The 19119-nt window shown below is 36.8% G+C and overlaps 2 protein-coding genes across 21 annotated transcripts in view; one reads left to right on the forward strand and one right to left on the reverse strand.

Annotated features, from left to right (window-relative positions):
- Positions 1 to 19119, forward strand: part of XPNPEP3 (X-prolyl aminopeptidase 3) — a 74975-nt gene that overhangs the window by 4967 nt on the left and 50889 nt on the right. For 11 of the 18 annotated variants that reach the window (XR_011534526.1, XR_011534527.1, XM_070599453.1 and 8 more), the window contains one exon: positions 10259 to 10375. Coding sequence is in view for 5 of the 18 variants with exons in the window: in XM_070599446.1 (XP_070455547.1) it covers positions 10259 to 10375 (117 nt within the window). In the remaining 13 variants the exon portion in view is untranslated. Of the gene's footprint in view, positions 1 to 10258; positions 10376 to 11747; positions 11894 to 19119 lie in introns of all 18 variants that reach the window. The other 7 variants (XM_070599451.1, XM_070599456.1, XM_070599457.1 and 4 more) reach the window with 2 other exon arrangements.
- Positions 989 to 17446, reverse strand: DNAJB7 (DnaJ heat shock protein family (Hsp40) member B7). Of its 3 annotated transcripts, none has more exons than XM_070599464.1 (5): positions 17228 to 17446; positions 13853 to 13931; positions 12600 to 12802; positions 11758 to 11855; positions 989 to 2084 (listed from the first exon to the last, which is right to left on the reverse strand). In XM_070599464.1, the coding sequence occupies exon 5, from the start codon at positions 1988 to 1990 to the stop codon at positions 1052 to 1054; it is 939 nt and encodes a 312-aa protein (XP_070455565.1). In that variant the 5' UTR covers positions 1991 to 2084; positions 11758 to 11855; positions 12600 to 12802; positions 13853 to 13931; positions 17228 to 17446; the 3' UTR covers positions 989 to 1051. The 3 variants fall into 3 exon arrangements, with proteins under 3 accessions (XP_070455565.1, XP_070455566.1, XP_008508044.1); XM_070599465.1 differs by having other exon boundaries at positions 12600 to 12811; positions 17228 to 17404; XM_008509822.2 differs by lacking the exon at positions 12600 to 12802 and having other exon boundaries at positions 17228 to 17398.

Raw genomic sequence — 19119 nt, forward strand, 5'->3', positions numbered from 1 at the left:
TGGAGTGATTCACTGAAGGCCTACCACACATGCTATAGCCAGATTGCTCTGGGGAATCCAGGGTAAGTCTGGCTTTTTTTTTTTTTAATTGCAGTAAAATACGCATAACATAAAATTTACCATGTTAATCATTTTTAAATATAAAATTTTGTGAAACAGCTCCAGAACTTTTTATCTTGCAAATCTGAAACTATACCCATTAACAATAGCTCTCCCTTCCCCCAGACCCTGGTAACCATGATTCTACTTCCCGTTTCTATGAATTTGACTTTGGGTACCTCATATAAGTAGAATCATAAAGCATTTGTCTATGAGTGCCTTATTTCACTTAGGATAATGTCTCAAAGTTCATCCATGTTATGGCATGTAACAAGATTTTCTTCCTTTTTAAGTCTGAATGATATTCCACTGTTTGTATGTGCCTGTATGTATAAATATTTTATTTATCCATTCATTCATCAGTTGACGTGTGGGTTGGTTCCACCTCTTAGCTATTGTGAATAAGTAGTGCTGTCAACATGGGTGTACAAATTTGTGTCTGTTTTTAACTTAAAAGAAGATACTTTATACTTTAATTTTTAACGTATAGTGTCTTTAAGTTATGTGTCAAATGTTCTGCCTCTTGGAAAAAAGTCATTTCATGAATAAGTATACAGTCTGAACCTTTGTATCTTAACACATTTTTCGCTCCTAATGCTATACATATTTCAGAAGTTTGTATAGCAGTTTTAAGTAGATAAAAAGAATGAAATAGATTGTAAACTCTACTAAAGGAAAACTATGATACGTAAACATTTAGCTCAAAAACAAAAAGTAAAATAATCTTTGCTGTTTTCCAAATTCTTAACATAACTGTCACCACAAACTCATCTTTTTCTGACATACCTAATCCAAAAACCACTGACCAAATATCCACAATCCTGCTGAACATGTTAAAAACATAATCTTAGTATAGTATTAAACAAATGTTATGACAAAACTCTGATTAACCAAAACACAGAAAGTGTCGTGTTCAAATGTTATATGAACATAATGTGTCTCAAGAGTCAATTTAACGATTCCTTTTGGTTGACTTCTTCTTCTGCACCTCTTTATGCTTCTTTTTTTTCCTCTTACCACCTTCTTTGAATCCTGCTGAGAAGATCAGGGGATCCCAGTTGCTGGTGACCCAGGGTATAGCTTGCTCATCATTGTCCACAAAAGTGTACTGACATACATGTTCTGGGCTGTGGGACTTTGGTGAATACTTGTTGAATGACTGTCTTCTCCAGCTGCATTCTTCCACAAAGCCCTCTTCACCTGTCACACTCTTCATAAGGAAAGACTTCAGTTCGCCATTGTCTTCAATTTCTTCTCTTTCTTGATCGTTCTCAATAATTCTTTTTGTATTGGTATTTCTGCCGTTAACAATTTTACCTGAAGTTGTAACAGATACATAGTTGCCCATCCCACTATCGTCAAATGCCAGGGAAGAGAATGAATTAAGGCCCTCATGACCCAGTGAACCATATGGTGTATATCCTGTATCACATGAAGAAAATCTCTCAAAAATTGAATATTCACTGGAGGGAGAGAAAACGCATCTTCCACCTCTGTTTCTGCTTCCATAGCAGCTCCTTGGACCGTTTAAAAGGTCCTCAAGTGAGTCTTCAAAGAAATGAAATGAAAATGGATCCCTTTCACCAAAAATTTCTTTAAAGACATCATCTGGCTTACGGAATGTGAAGCCATACTCAAAAGAATCATCAAAATGACTTCTGACTCTGCCATTTAATCCTTCTTTGCCATATTTATCATAAGTGTCCCGCTTTTTATCATTTGATAATACCTCATATGCCTCAGCTACTTCTTTGAATTTTCTCTCGGCTTCTTCTTTATTTTCTGGATTTTTATCAGGATGCCATTTAAGTGCCACTTTACGATAAGCCTTTTTAATGTCCTCAGGTGAAGCGTATCTCTGCACTCCTAGAACTTCATAGTAATCCACCATGTTTTAACAGATTGTTGGAAAGTGGTGCTCTGCGTAGTCAGAACCGTGGTTTCCTCAGCTCAGGCTCTGCTGGTGGTGGTGGTAGAGGCAGTGACTGCAATAAGCATATTTTTACATTGAAGACAATGTTATTACCATGGGCCACTGCTAGGAGACATTAAGATACTGATTATGTGGCAAGCAGAGTTATAAGCTTATGTCAGAGAGGACTGCATTATTGTGTCATTCTGGGGCTTGAGTAGGGACTAGACCTTCCAAATGGAGCTAGTCCAGAGTGATACCAGGCCATCCTGAACCCTCTGGACCACTTCCCCTCTGTTTCCCTGGAAGCCTCAAACAATGCCTCATAAACCAGCGGAACCTATTGTTGATGGCCACTGCAAGCCCCTTGCATAATATGACCTCTAGGTTACTGAGCCTTAATAACTGCTCAGTTCTTCCATGTTTTGGTTTGGAAAAATGAAGAATTCATGAACTATGTGGAAAAAAGTATTCAAGCAGTTGACATATTTGTTTTTTTCAATCAAGAGACTTACAGTTCAGTAGGAGATACAAACAAGTAGCTCAATTACAATATAATAAGAGCTATAATGGGAGAATTACTGGATGGTAAGCAATCATGTGAGAGACACCTAGCTCAGACTTTGGGGTATCAGGGAAGGCTTCCTGGAGGAAGTAACCTAATATACAAGCTTTCTGCCTGCCAGTGGTGAGTCATTTGAGATGATGGTATCTTTGCCCACTTAAAGTTTACTACTATAAAACACATAGTTAAACATTTTGACAATTAGGCATTTATGTATTCAGTATGTAATTATGGAATGGTTACTTTGTGCAGAACACAATTTTAGCCACTAGTGATAACAGTATTGAACAAAAATACCAATTTTTATGGTGTTTACATTATAATGGAGTACAAATAATAAGAAAACAAAATAATTTGAGACAATGTGATATGTGCTGCAAAAAATTTAAGAATAGTGTGATGAGGGCAGAGAGCCACCTTGGATTGATTTTAGAAGACCTCTAAGGAGATGACACCAGAGCTGAGACCTAGATGACAGAGTCAGCCAGGTGATGATCCAGTGCACTAACTACTAGTCATGTTGACGGACAATTTTGGTTGTTTCCAGTACTGAGCTATTACAAATAAAGCTAGCGTTCATTTCAAGTATAGTGAGAAGCTACTGAAGGGGTTTATGCATCTGACTTACATTAGTAGCTGCTATTTGGAGAATCAGTTGTATGTGGGAAAGCAGAGTTAGAAAACCCAGGGAGAAGCAAACTAGATCAAAGTTGATTTTCTTGTGGGGCAATTTAAATTATCAATAGGCTAGGCCTTAACTAAAAAGACTTGTATTCTATTCCTGGCTCATTTTGTTGTCCCAGGAAATTCCCTGTAATGATCTGTGTCGGTTTTCCTCCCCTATGTTGTATTTGTTTTATTTTTCATCACATTTGTAAACCCCTCAGTTAAATGATATTCTAATGAGATGTAAAACAATAGTGTATGTTTCTAGACAGTCTTTCAAGACTGCCGGCTCTAAATATTTTTTGCTTTGTGTTTGTTTTGATATGCTGGTTGACTAGAGGAATTGCAAAACTTTTAAACTCAAATAATTTCAATTCTCCAGAACGTATATGTTTACATGTATGTATGTATGGGTTACACATGATCATATTTGTCTACCGTTGAAAATAACAACAATAATAATAATATTGAGCATTTTTTGAGCACCCTCTTTGGCTCAGATACTGTACCAAGCGACTTACATGCAGTTTCTCGTTTAATTGTCACAGTATTCCAGCAAAATAAATATTTTGTGCCCATAAGAAACCTAAGGTTCTGAAAGATAAAGTAATTTGTCTAAGGCTACTTAGCTTTTCAGTGAAAAATCTGATCTTTAAACTTGAGTCTGATTCCAAATTATGCTTCTTCCACTCTGTTGCACTTCTTAGACCAGAACTTAAGAAGTTAGGGTCTAGACGTTCCACAAAGGTGTATTGAGAACCTACGGTACAGAGAGGAGTTAGAAAATAGAAAATTCTGCTCTCAAGGAATTCGTGTAATTGGAAACAAAAACTTGAAGAACTAATTTCAGTAGAGTGTGAAAGTGTAAGACAAGGATTTGCTTCTGTAATTATCCCCCCCCACTTGATCCCTCGCCTCTTCCAGCTGTTGTGCCGTTTTCTCTGAAGCTTTCACAATAAAACTTCTCAGAATTGTTGTCTCTATTTGCCTGCTTTCTTCCATCTCATGCTTTCCTTGGCACATTCCAATCTGGCTTCTATCTTCTTTTCTCTCCCCAGTTTTATTGAGATATAATTGACGTATAACATTGCATGTGTTTAAGGTGTACAGCGTAATGATTTGATATAATGTATATACTACAAAATGATTGCCAAAATAAGTTTAGTTATGATCCATCACCTCACATAGTTACAATTTTTTTCTTGTGATAAGAACTTTTAAGATCTACTCTCCTAGCAACTTTCAAATATACAATAGAGAATTGTTAACTATAGTCACCATGCTGTACGTTACATCCCCAGAACTTATTTACCTTATAACTGGAATTTTGTATCTTCTGACCACTTTCACCCATTTTGGCTTCTACTTTTCATACTCTACTAAAACTCCAGTCAGGGTCTCCAGTGACTTCCATGTTGCCAAATCCAGTAGTTGTCCTTTTGGCTTCCTCTTATTTAGTAGCATTTGCCACAGGTGGGTGCTTCCCTCTTCTTAAAACTCTTGTTTTTTAACTTCCTAAATACCATATTCTAGTTTCCTGTGCTTTTCCTTCTGACACTAAAATATTTTAGTACCTGGACTATCTACGCAATCTCCCTAGGTAATATCTAGTCCTAGGGCTTTAGATACCCTCCATGTGCTTATGACATCTTAATTTATATATCCAGCCTGTCACTTTTCCCCCTGAACTTAAGATTGCCTATTTGATCTCTCCAGTAGAATATCGAATAAGTATCTCAGTCCTTTCCGTTTCTGTTAATGGTACAACCATCCACCCACTTGTTCAGGCCAAAAACCTGGGAATCATTCTTAATTTCTCTTTTTTCTTTACTCCCTGCATATAATCAGAGGCCATACTTGTTGGCTTTTGACCTTCAAAATATATCCCAATCTAATCACTGGGGAAATAAAGTCAAATAACAAATGATCCCTGCCTTCCAAAAGTTTATAGTAGACTGGCAAACTGATTAGCAATTATGTGCAGTGTAGTAGGTATTAAAATAGAATTCAGTACAAGAGCATTGAAGAGGGGAATTTGCATCAGAAACAGTAGGAGTGGGGAGTTATAAGAGAAGGCTTCCTAGATTAAGTGATGTTTAAGCTGATTTTTGAGAAGTTGGGTAGTCATAGAAGCAGGCAAAGGCCATTTTAGACGAGAGAACTGCATTTTTGAAGGCAAAAGCTATTACAATACAGTCTAATTAGTTGGGTCTCTTCAAGTAGTTTAGTGTGGCTGCAGTAATGTTTTTTGAGGTTCAGGCCAGAGGAGTGAGCAGAGCCCAGATCATTGCAGAGTGGTAAGCTAGAATTCGAAGAATACAGTGTTAGTTAGTGTGGGAAACTGGAAAGTTAAGGACAGATCCTGGAATTTAAACCTGATTTGGTTGACAATACCTTTGAAGAGATTGAGGCAAAGCACTAGAAGGATGGCTTTGAAAATAGCCTGTCCTATAGAGGATGAATTGAAGAAGAGAGACAAGACCCAAGACAGGCAGATCAGTTAGGAGACTATTGCGGCAGTCCAGATGGATTGATGACGGTCTAAAGTAAGGAATGACCCTCCTTTGAACTGAGTTGGATATTTTAGAAGTAGGATTTGACATACCAGCTTTGCTACTAACTAATATATAATTTTGGGGGCAAAAAATCCTGTTTATGTGAATGTGGGTAAAAAGCTATCAAGACTTTATTTTTTAACTTACTGAGAATAAACATTTTAATTTACGTCTCATTAAAGTATTGGTTTGTTTTGCATTTGTTAGAGTTAAGCTTCCTCTGCTTAGAAGTGGTACAAAATTAAAGGATTGGGTATTCTAGTATTATTTCATCTGAACATTAAAAAAGAGAAAATTGGTTAACTTTTTACATTCACTTATTTTACTGCTGAAGCTGTAATGTAGACGGTGTAGTCTAATGGTTATGGGCTCTATAAATTGATTGTTGTTCAAGTCCTAGTTCTTCATCTTGGACAAGTTTCTTAACCTTTCTGTGTGTGTTTTTATCATCTTTAAATCGGAAGTAGTGTAATAGATAACCTCAAACATAAACATACTACTATTTGTGTAAAGAAGGGGATATCAATAGATAGATTTGATTTCAACAAAGAAATGATAATACTGGCTGCTGCAAGGAAGGGATACAGGGTAACTTGGGGCCAGGTGTGGGAGGAAGGCTTTTTCCTATAAATTTCTTCTGTAGCATTTGAACTTTGATCCATATGAATATGTTACCAGTTCAAAAATTAGTTAAAAATTTAAAATAGTACTTACCTCACACAGCTATAAGGATTAAATAAGTTAATACATACAGATGCTTAGAATACTTTCTGGAATATAAAAATGGAATAAATGTTAACTATCATCATGATCATCATCATTATCATCGACCAGCTGCGCTTTGAAACCATTAAATGTATTGTGCCTCTACTGTTTGCTGTAATAAGGAAAAATGGAGCTACATCCTATGTTGTGTGAGCTTTGATTAGGACAAGAGTTTGCATACAGGTGAAAAAAGCTCAGGTGTTTCTGCTAAACTTGTAATTGTATTCCTTTTCTTCATACTACTACATCCGAGTTACTCCACCAACACGTTCTTGTACATGGACAAAGCACTATCGTCTCTTCCCTGTGCCTTCTCTACTTTCAAGAAACGCAAATGCCAAGGGTCAAGTCACTAAAAAATTAAGTGGGCCAAAGGCTACTATGCATTGGTGAAGGTCTGAGGGTGTTTGCAGATAACACTGAAGGGAATCTGATGTTTGGGTGGGGCAGAGGCTGGACTCAGGATCCCTTTGTACTCTTAGAAATTATTGAGGCTCCTCACACCCTCCCGTCTGTCCCTTAGCTGGAGCTGATCTCAGTATAGAGACACAGACGTTTAGTGCAGTTTTTTTCCAATTGCAAGTTGTAATCTTAGTAGGTCATTGTATTAGTTTCCTGAGGCTGCCGTAACAAATTACAGCAAACATGGTGGGCTTAAAACAACGGAAATATATTCTCTCAGAGTTCTGGAGGCTAGAAGTCCAAAATCAGGTGTCAGCAGGGCTGCACTCCTTCCAAAAGGTCTAGGAGAGAATCCATTCTTTACCTCTTCCAGCTTTTGGTGGCTGTAGGTGTTCCTTGGCTTGTGGCCACATCACTTCAGGCTCTGCCTTTGTGGTTACATTGCTTCCTCTTCCTCTGTCTTCTCTTCTATCTCAAATCTCCCTCTGTGTTTCTCTTATAACAGCACTTGTTATTGGATTTAGGACCTACTCAGATGATCTTCTCATCTCAAGATCTGTAATTAGATCTGCAAAGACCCTTTTTCCAACTAAATTAACAGTCACAGGTTCGGGGGATTAGAGCTTGGGTGTATCTTTTGAGGGGCTACTGTTCAAGACATTACAGTAGTAAAATCATTTTAGTGCACTGAGACAAACTTACTTAATGAAATAGGACAGAAAAAATATTAGTCATAGAGTAGTATTTAGTGAAATTTTTACATATATAGGTCTATATTTACTATGTTGCTGTGTAAAATGTATCGCTTACTGTGGGTCTTAGTTTTAAAACTTTGAAAGCCATTACCTACTATAACTGCTTTATTTCACAAGTGAAGAAATAAGTGCAGAGGAATTATGTAAAATGCCAAGATCACATAGATAATCGAACTAAGCTAGAACTAGCACTTTTTTCTGCTGTACTATGCTGCCTTTAACTCTTTGTCTTAGATTGCCTTCCAGAGTGCATACTTATTTCCTTCATTCTTCTGTTTACCTCTTTTTTTAACCTTTTATTATGGAAAATTTCAAACATATACACAAGTAGGTAGAGTTGTATAATGAACTCTCATGTACTTGTCACTCAGCTTCAGCAGTTATCAACTCATGGCCAGTCATTTCATCCAAATCCCCATTCATCGTCTCGCCAATCCACCCCTGCTACATATTTTTTTTGAGGCAAATCCCAGATCACATCACTTCATCTGTAAGTATTCAATTTATATCTCTAAAAGATAAGGTTATTCTTTTTAACATAACCATAAAACTATTATCACACCTTAAAAAAATAAACGTTACATCCATAATACCGTCAACTATGCAGACTCTCCAAATTTCTAATGATCCTATAAATGTAATAAATAGTGCGAATTGGTATTTGTTTTACACTTTGTTGCTTGGATCAGGATCCATATAAGGTCTACATGTTATAATTGGTTGATAATGACTTTTAAGGTTTTCTTAGTCTATACATTCCCTCTTCCATCTCTTACCACCCCTACCTCCCCTGGAATTTATGTAGAAGAAACTGAGTTGTCTGTCTTGTAGTATTCCGCAGTCTGGACTTTGTTGATTGCATCCCTGTTGTGTCATTTAGCAAGTTCCTCTGTCTTCTATGTTTCTGTAAATTGCTTGCCTCATCTTTCTTAAGCTGTCAATGTGCATAGACTGGGCATATTCCCTACTATGTATTCTATACATTTTCTAAAGATAGATTCCAGGAAATCCTTGTTTAATATTTTGTCTTTTTTCTCATTTTTCACTATTAACCGTATTTTCATACTGCCAGAAACCTGTACCATTGTCTGTCTTTTTAATCATCCCAGAAGCTATAATTTTTCTCAATGATCCTCTGTAAATTTAATTCAGAGTTGACATTTAAGACTCCTGACTCTCCAAATACATACACCATCATTCATACTTCATAATCTCTACAATGACCTTTACCTTGATCCTGACTTACCACATTCTGCTGTTGTAGTGATTGTATGTTCACAAGGAGATTCTATAGTACTGATTGTGTTGTTGGGATTCAACAGACAAGACCTACTGAGCAGCAGGGTGGAGGGATAAGATCAAAGATTTTGGAGTTAAACCTGGATTTGAATACCAGCTTCCCCAATACTAACTGTAACATTGCACAAATTACTTCTCTGGGTTTGATTACTTATTTATAAAAAAGTGATGATAATGCCTACCTCACATGGCAGTTAAAAATCTAATTCCTTATTTTGCCATACAAAGCCTTCAATGGTCCAATCTAAAAGATTTTCTAATCTTTTCATCTCCCTCCAGCAACACCGACCTGAAACTCTCTCTCCCTCTTCCCCCTGCATGCACATACACACCTATAAACACTGTATCTTCTCTTTCATAATCTCATTCATGATACCTTTCCCACCCCTTGTCTCCTTCACTTGACTGATTCCTATTCAGAGTAGGCCTCACCTACTTCTGCAGTCCCACACAAACACCTTTTGTGTGCTTCTCTGTGTTCCCCAGAGCACTGTACGCCTATCTTTGTCATTACACCATCCCACAGCATTTTATTAGCCTGTGTGCTCTCAAAAGCCTTGTGTTTGAACCCACTACTGCATTCACCATGTAGTATTATAATGCTCTGTTTTGTCTCACCTCCACTAGACTGCATATTCTTTGAAGACCGGGGCAAATAGTTGTCTTATTCTTGTATCTTTCCCAGCATGTATTCCAATCATATGTTAATAAATCTTGTTGAACAAGTGCTAATAATACTGTTTATTGTATGCCGTGATTAAGCGTTTTCATACATTATTTTATCTAGCTTTAACATTCCAAGATTAAATGAGATAGCATGTGCATGTTTCTTCATACGTCACATATCGTCAATAAAAGCATTAATTCTTTTTCTGAATTTTAGGTCACAGCTTCACCCTACCTCTGTGAGATACTTCCTAACCCCTTCCCCTGCTTTCATTTGTTGACTTCCTTCTGTTCCCATAGGTCCCTGTTCTTAGCTCCGTCATACTACGTATGTATACACCTCTACTGTGCAATAGTAGACTAAGGTTGCTCAGGGTGAAGATGATTTCATTCTATATTCCTAGAGCCCAACACAGGCTCTGGCTGGCATGAAGAAGGGCCATATAGATATTGAAGGAGATACTCATTTACATTTTTCTAAAGCATCCAACTTCTGGAGATCGATAAATGTATATATACTGTGAGGACTTTCTAAATTTGTTGTTCCACTTCATCCTCTTTATTTTTCCCTCAGGATGCGTGTCATGTTCACAGCGAAGGTACTCCCTCCAGCCCATCCCAGAGAGGAGGGTTCCAAACCGATACTTAGGCCAGCCCAGCCCCTTTACACACCCACACCTGCTCAGACCAGGTAAGGCCTTTTAACTGTAATAACTGCCTCACTCTTTAGGTGTTTAATCTAGAACTGTGCTATCCAATAGAATTTTTTGCAGTGATGGATAGGTCTGTGCTGGCCAATACAGTAGGCACTAGCCACAAGTGTCTGTTGTACACTTAGAATGTTGCTAGTGCAACTGAGGAACTAAATTTTTAATTTAATTTTATTATAGTAAATTTAAATTTAAACCTAAATAGCTACATGTGGCTATAGGTACTGTGTTGACAGCACCATCTAGAGCAATAAATACTATAAGTCTTACAATTCAGAATTATCAGTGAAAAGTATTTCAGGATGGTTTTTTTGTTTTGTTTTGTTTTAAAGATTTTATTTTTTTCCTGTTTCTCCCCAAAGCCCCCCGGTACATAGTTGTATATTCTTCATTGTGAGTCCTTCTAGTTGTGGCATGTGGGACGCTGCCTCAGCATGGTTTGATGAGCAGTGCTGTGTCCGCGCCCAGGATTTGAACCAATGAAATACTGGGCTGCCTGTAGCAAAGCGCGCGAACTTAACCACTCGGCCCCGGGGCCAGCCCCTTTCAGGATGTTTTTAAAGAAAAAATTCTGTTGCTTTCTAAGAGTTTCTACCACTGTGTTCTAATTATTGATTCCTTGTGAACTACTGTGTTAAAGACAGTTTAGAAAACATGTTTTTCTTGAAAGTGTTAAATGCACATTTCAAAGTTTTGTTTAACAAAAATATTTCTATATAGATTATGCAAGATTTCCAGATCTGATTGTCACATCTTTGAGAGATGATAACAGTGATAAAGGTGATGCAAAAAGTTGGTAAAGGTTTACCTCACTAATTTTTTTCTGCTATAAGAGTCCAGTGTTGCTCCTAGAAGATGTGTCATCACTCTTGCTCAAATTCATACCTAAAGGTTTTTGTTTTGTTTTGTTTTGTTAAAAAGGCAGTTAAGGGGCCAGCCCAGTGGCATAGTGGTTAAGTTCGTGCACTCTGCTGCAGCGGCCTAGAGTTCACAGGTTTGGATCCCAGGCACAGACTTGGACACCACTCATCAAGCCATGCTGTGGCAGCAGCCCACATACAAAATAGAGGAAAGCTGACACAGATGTTAGCTCAGGGACAATCTTCCTCACCAAAATAAAAAAAACAAACAAAAAAACAGTTAAGGGGTGAACTATGGTGAATGAATATCATCCCAAAGAGATAGGTAGGGTAAAACCAAATGCTTTGTAGAAAAAGCAGTCAGGTTTTCAAGGGAAATTAGTTGTTTCTTCTGCCACGGGAAATTAAATCTGTATTTACTATGTAAGCATATATATATTAATAATCTAAATTGCCTTCAGAAATATGTTACTCTGTCACTATCTCCACTTAGTGAATGATACCAGTGTGTCTCTCAGTGAGGGCTTCCTTTTGCTGATTCTTCATCAGACTGGAATTCCTGCTGGGAAGTTGGCTGAGACTCAGGAAATGCAGCTCACCACTGAAACACACAAGAAATCAGTTTTTCAAAGCTGTAAGGTAAGCTTGATAGCAATCCAGTTGGTATTAGTTTAAGTATTTCCCTACCCTATCTGCCTACCTGTAACTTCAATTTTTTTTTGAAGTGGAATTGGTATTAAGTTTTACCAGCTTTGAAAATTATTGATTTCTCATGGTGAGATGCTTTTACATAGTGAGCTGCATTTTCCGGGCCCAGAAACTAGTAAACATATTGTCAAGACGATGGCCCTGTATCTAGACTGTTTGCTATGCATGTTATGTGCATGTTAAATATACAAAAAGTGAGTGTAAGTAAATGTACACACATACGTTTTCATACATATACATATGGTCCTGTCACCTATGGGGGAAAAGGGCTGCCCGTCCTAATTTTTACTCTCCTGGATCTAGGGTTTTGGACATTGGGGTAAGTGAGAAGGAACAAAAGTAGATGGAATTTTAAAACAGAATTATCAATGTTAAAGAAACCATCAGGTATACAGTAGTGTACCCCCTTGTCCGTGGGAGATATGTTCTAAGACTTCCAGTGGATACCTGAAACCAAACCCTATATCTACTGTGTTTTTTCCTATACCTACATACCTATGGTAAAGTTTAATTTATAAACTAGGCACAGAAAGAGATTAACAACAACAATAATAAAATAAAACAATTATAACAGTATACTGTAATAAACGGGTGAATGTTGTCTCTCTCTCGCAATGTCTTACTGTTCTGCACTCACCCTTCTTCTTGTGATGATGTGAGATGATACAATGCCTATGTGATGAGATGAAGTGAGGGGAATGACGTAGGCCTTGTGATGTAGCGTTAGACTGCTATTGACAGTCTGACAGTATGTCAGAAGGAGGATCATCAAGCCATGGCAATGTGATGGGTGACTGTCGGGAGCAGCCGATGTCGGAGGTTGACCACTGGTAACTGAAACTGCAGAAACTGCGGATAAGGGGGGACTACTGTACAGTTTTTGGACGCAAAAACTATATAAGAATCCAAAGAATCATTCATCTTTCTCAATGTAGAGATGCAAAACTTATGGAAGTAACACATATAACAAATGATTATGGGATGGAGGAAGAGTAAATTTTTAAGAAAAATTAAAAGGCATGTAATACTTTTTTTAAAAATCTCTTTTACAGAACCAAAGTCAGTTTGTTAGTTTGGGGTATAAAATTATTTTGCCTGTTACTTGATTTGCTCCTAAAGTTTTCATGTTTGGCATAGTTATTTTCCCAATACTTGCCAGTACTTAAAACTTGTGGAAAATATCTCAATCCCTTTCCTAATTATTACACAAGTTCCATATATATTATAGAAAAATTAGAGAATACAGATAAGCATAAATTTTTTTAATTACTCATAATCCCATCTCTCAGAGAAAACCTCTAGTGAGATTTGGTATGTGTATCTTTCTAGACTTATTTCTTATATAGAAATGTGTATGTGTGTGTGCGTGTACACGTTCTGTATACTGATCAATTATTTCCTTAAAATAAATTCTTAGAAGTGAAATTACTGGATCAGCTCCTTAATTTTTGAGAGCTGTTTCCCTTGGATTTTCTCTCGACCATACCTATGTAAGTTTTCTGAAGCAACAGTAACTTGAAAAATGTTCAGCACAATGACATGGGAGACAAAGGGAATCTGTTCTGGCTCTGCTAATACTGCTTTAGATGGAAATAGAGTCAGGTTGACTCCCCCAAGTCCTCCTAGTGATTTTTAAAACTTATTTCCTTAAAGAAATCTGAACATTGTAGACCATTTCTTCTTTTTATGACATTGCCATCCTTGTGCTAAGGACTTGTTTATAGAGACAGAAAATGTCACTTCATCCTCCTTAATCACTAATGTGCCTTCCACGTATCACCCAGGGAAGAAAACTGATTCCATGTAGAAAGGCAAGTGGCATTCTTAGCTATATACTATTATTAACTGTGAATCTACTTTTTATAATACCTGTACAAGAAAGACACTTACCTAGTTCTCTGACACTGCCACAGGAGTCATGCTGTCATTAGCAGAACAGCAAGGCGCTCAGCCCAAAGAAACACTGAAACTTATCAGGGAATAGGAAGAATTAGTGCCTAGTGAAGCATTATTTTCAAAAACCTATATTTCTAACATTTTTGCATTCCTAAGCAAAATTAACTTTGGAGTATGTGATATAGTTTGGAGTGCTTTAAGAAAAGGCTATTCAGAGAGTTGGGCTTGTCAATAATTGTCTGACATATCCAGAACCAATTCATTGTTTGCTTTCAGCTCCAGCAGTGAACAGATTCATTGGGAAGTAATCGGTATATAACTGTGTGGCCCACAGTTTAGGAAATGCTTTTGCCATTTACTTTTTTGTCCCTTATCATCAAATATAATGGCTGAGACTATACAGTTATTGTCAAGTATAATATTTTAAATGATGAAAAGATTGGTTCTAGAGTGGGTATAGATAATAATTCCCAAATCTTCCTTTAAATGTTTCAAAATCACTTAGGTATCCATCTTTCACTGGTAGTTTAGTTGTAGTTCTGCCTTGAGCAAGGGGTGTATTTTTTGTTGTTGTTTTCTTAAACATGGTTGACTTTAATAATATCTAAAAGATCAAGATTTATTTTAGTGGGGTGAGGTTTTTATATTATTTCAAAGATTAAAATTTTGTCTAAGAAATGACAGAAACTGAAAGTGGTTTGAAGCTACCTTGACAATTAGGTGAGATTTTTCAAAATACAGTACGTGCCAGGATCCCATGGGCTTGCCGAATCAGAATCTGGAGGGAAGGGCTTAGACCGCGTGTTTTCAAGAGCTCCCTGGGTGTTTCTGTGCACACCACTGGCCTAATGGGTAGTCATTTAGCTGGGTGCATGAAGATGCCTGATGACTTACAGGAACAAGCCAGATCTTTGGCCACAGGCCACATTTTGAAGCAGAGCATGCCTTCCTCATGGCTCTCAGATGTCCTCCTGCCCAAAGCCTTAATTCTCAAATTCATTCACGTTTATCATCACCACCATCAAACGTTTACTGAATGATGACTTACATTTATCTAGTCATTTCAAAACACTTTGTATAGATTATACTTGATAGGCAGAGTAGTAGTCTAAAAAAGTTTTATATTCCTAGAATTTTTAATTTAAATTCAAGGCCTACTTTTTCCCTAGATTCTTCACCGTGAAGTTCACCTGTTTTTATAAAGTAATGTATTTTCTTCTTCACTCTGTGTACCTATCAAATTTTAAAAATATCTGTATATTTATATCGATTATACATTTTCCTCTTGTCTTCATCTTCTGAATTAGATTTTAATGCAAAGACTTTAGTCTTTATGTATATAAGTTTATAGGTGAATAAATCTATATATTTAACCTATATGTATGATACATGTTAACTACTCATTTCAAGGTGCTGTTATACAGATAACTAGCTTATAGAAATTCCTTAAACTGCCATCTAGTGCAGAATTATAGTTATTTCTGTTTTTTAATACTGAGAGAAAAAAGAAAATTTTGAAATATAATAATTTTCATGTGGTTTAAATACTGGTACGTTAAAAATAAATAACTTTTTAGTTTCTCTTTAACCTTTGTGCATATTTCTCATTCATACTGAGAAATTCTCTAAGGTAAAGATTAGCAAGAATCTGTCCCAGGCAAGAATAATCTTTTAAAGAACTGAATAAAAAAAATCTCCTGAATCACTTGAGGCTCGTTCTTTTTTTGTTAATGATTTTTTAAAAATTTTTATTTATTTATTTTTAATTTTTTTTTTCTTTGAGGAAGATTGGCCCTGAGCTAACATCCACCACCAATCCTCCTCTTTTTGCTGAGGAAGATTGGCCCTGAGCTAACATTCATGCCCATCTCCCTCCATTTTTTTATGTGTGGCACGCCTGCCACAGCATGACTTGATAAGCGGTGCATAGGTCTACACCTGGAATCTGAACTGGCAAACCCAGGGCTGCCAAAGCAGAGTGTGCCAACTTAACCACTGCGCCACTGGGCCGGCCCCAAGGCTCATTCTTTTTTTTTGGAAGATTAGCCCTGAGCTAACATCTGCCGCCAATCCTCCTCTTTTTGCTGAGGAAGACTGGCCCTGAGCTAAGACCTGTGCCCATCTTCCTCTACTTTATATGTGGGACGCCTACCACAGCATGGCTTGCCAAGCGGTGCCATGTCCACACCTGGGATCCGAACTGGCAAACCCCGGGCCGCCACAGCAGAACATGCGAGCTTAACTGCTATGCCACCAGCCAGCCCCCCAAGGCTCTTGTTGTGTGAGAAAACCAAAGACTTTCAGGGCTTCTATATAAATAATTACTTTGATACAGATAGTGGTTGTCCATGTAAATTTTACCCTTCCAAGCTCCCACCTGGCTTTGGATCATCAGGATGACAACCTCTTCAAGTGTGAATTCATTATTGTGGTAATAGTTATAACTGATATAGATATAGTTTTTACTGTTCTAAGTATCTTATTAACTTATTTAATCCTCCTGACACCTTTGTGAAGTGGGTGCTATTATTATCTCCATTTTAGAGATGAGGAAACTGAGGCACAAGGCAATTTGGTAGCTCTCCTCAAGTCGCTTAGTGTTCTTAAGCCGGGGTTCCAACTCAGGAAAGCCTGACTCTGAGTCCACACTTGACCACAAAACAATACATAACACCTGTGCCAAAGAATATTATCTGGGAATTTTGTAGCTCTCTTTTCATTACAATATTTTTGATAAGAAATTCAACTGAGAGGAGTCTTAGTGTAAGTTATTTCAAGTTTAGAGAGTAGTATGCTTTTTTTAATGTGGTAAAATTTATGTACAGTGAATTGCACAGATCTTAAATGTGCAATTCAGTGAGTTTTGACAAAGGTCTAAACCAATATACCCCACACCCCAGTCAAGATACAGAACATGTCCATCACCCTGGAAAGTTCCCTCATGCCTCCTCCAGTCCAACCCCAGCTCCCTCTTTAACCACTGCTTTCGTTCCTCTCAACATGGATTGTTTTGCCTGTTCCTGAATTTCATGTAAGTGGAATCATACCCTATGTACCCTTTCTGTCTGGCTTGTTTACCTCAATATACACAAATGAAGTCCATTTATCTATTAAAGTATTTTTTATTTATTTGGTAATTTCATTTCTTCAGAGAGGTCTTTCTTTTACCTCATAAAGGAAACATTTATTAGCTTTTTCTTTACTCTCATTTTCCAACTACATAGTAATAGATCAGTTTATGAACTACTTCGTTATATACAATAAAAGTACGTAACATTAAACAGAATTCTTCTCAAGGACACTCCTTCAAAATCAGACCACATTAAAATCCTAATCTAATTAGTTTCAGGACATAATTAAAATACATACCTAGATTATAGGAAAGACCTGCATCCTTCCATCCATTTTCAGTCTTTATAAAACTTTCTTTTCTGGGTTTTCTTCTTAGCTCATAAAATATGATGAACATCTTTCTCAGTCTCTCGAGAGGCCCAATCCTAAATGTCCTGGAAGAGCTTTTCTTCTTGGCTGCAGAATCTCGGAAGTGATTGTGAGACTTTGCTATTTGCAGAGTCCACATTGTGACTTCTTGGCATTGATTGGTTAAAGAAGCTTGTTAGAATAGCCCCCTCTGTCCTTTATTAACTCCACAATATAAAATGCTGACTTTGTTTCTTAATACTTTACAATGTGACAGTTGCCAGAATGTCTATTCAGATACAGTTTTATCAGAAGAAATTCAGGCCAGATTGACTATAATGGTTAGTTCTATGATCAAAGGCCATAACAACTGCCAGGTTTACTTTTAGGGTTAAAGTTCATTGCTTTATCACACCTTTTTTTTTCCTTCTTCAAATGGTAAGAAAAGGTATCTTTTTCCTTGGATAATTTTTCTGTCATGACCAAGAGTTCTGTGTCACTTTGAGATTTCAGAAGTTTGGAAGCATTTAGTTAATGATCACTCCATAATGTTGATAATTCATAAGATTGGGAAAATGTAGCTAGTGTTTTAAATATTTCTCATATAGTCATTTCTATGAAATTGGATTCAGCAAAGAGGAATACTTTGAAGGATATAAAAGATGATTTTCCAATCCTGCTTTGATTTCCAAATAATTATATCTTTTTTCAGACGTATTTCCTAACATATGTATATGTATACTCTGTTATTAATGAAAATGAGAGATAACACATAGATTAATTAAAGTCATTAAAATTGTGAGACAAAAACACAAAATGAATTGACTTTTTATTTAGTTTCATTACATGGACTGTAGCTGTGAAATAACCAAAAGAAAAGCACAGAGAAGGAGAAAGTGAAAAGACAAGAGGGAAAGGTCAGATAATCCACCGATTATAACCAGCCTCTGCTTTTATAAAAGAGTATTTACTGCTTGGGTAAATTGGGAAGTTTCCAATGTTGGGTAACAGAGGCACTCTTAACATGAATAATTATCAGAGAGATTAAATAGGTAAGCTGTTCTTGGGCTCTGGTACAAAGTTCACTATTCTGCCCAAGAGCCCTTGGGGACTCTTAGCTCAATCGTGAAAGAAAGAAATGTGATGTGAGCTCTTCTAGGACTGACTGTTGCTTTGCCTGGTTTAAACTGTCCTATAAGGCCCTCTCTTATTTATCTCTTTTATTTCTTACCAACTTCATCAACAAAAATGTAATTTTTTTGTATGTAGATAAATAAAACTTACATAAAAATTAATATTTTATTAGTAGAATGCGAACTACAGAATTTCCTGGAGAGATAAACTATGTAGAGATAAAACAACTAGACACTTCCAAAATAATCATAAACAGCTGAGTTATATGTGCTGAATGTGAGTACTAAGAAAATTCGGAGGTCTTTGATCCAGCAGTTTCTCTTCCTAGGACTATCCCATAGAAATAAAAGCACCAGTACATAGTGCATAAGAGTACCAGGATATAGGTACAAAGATTTTTATTATTAAAGCAAAAAGCTGAAAAATATGAGTGCTCACCAGTATGGAAATATATCAGTAAGTTATGATACATCACCCCAAGAAATGTTGTGGAGACATCAAGCAGAATGAATTGAAGCTATGCCAGATGACTTGGTGGGAGGGATCTCTGAGGTATTGTTGAGTTAGAAAATCAAGATACAGAGAAGAGTGCGTAGTATCCCATTTTTGTAAAGCACTAGTGACCCACAAAGCCCTAAATGCAGGTATATGTGTATATGATTATATGGGTATTGAGAAAAATAGGAAAAGATACATACTACATTACA

Source organism: Equus przewalskii, chromosome 29 (genome assembly GCF_037783145.1).
Source record: "Equus przewalskii isolate Varuska chromosome 29, EquPr2, whole genome shotgun sequence".
Taxonomy (NCBI): domain Eukaryota; kingdom Metazoa; phylum Chordata; class Mammalia; order Perissodactyla; family Equidae; genus Equus; species Equus przewalskii.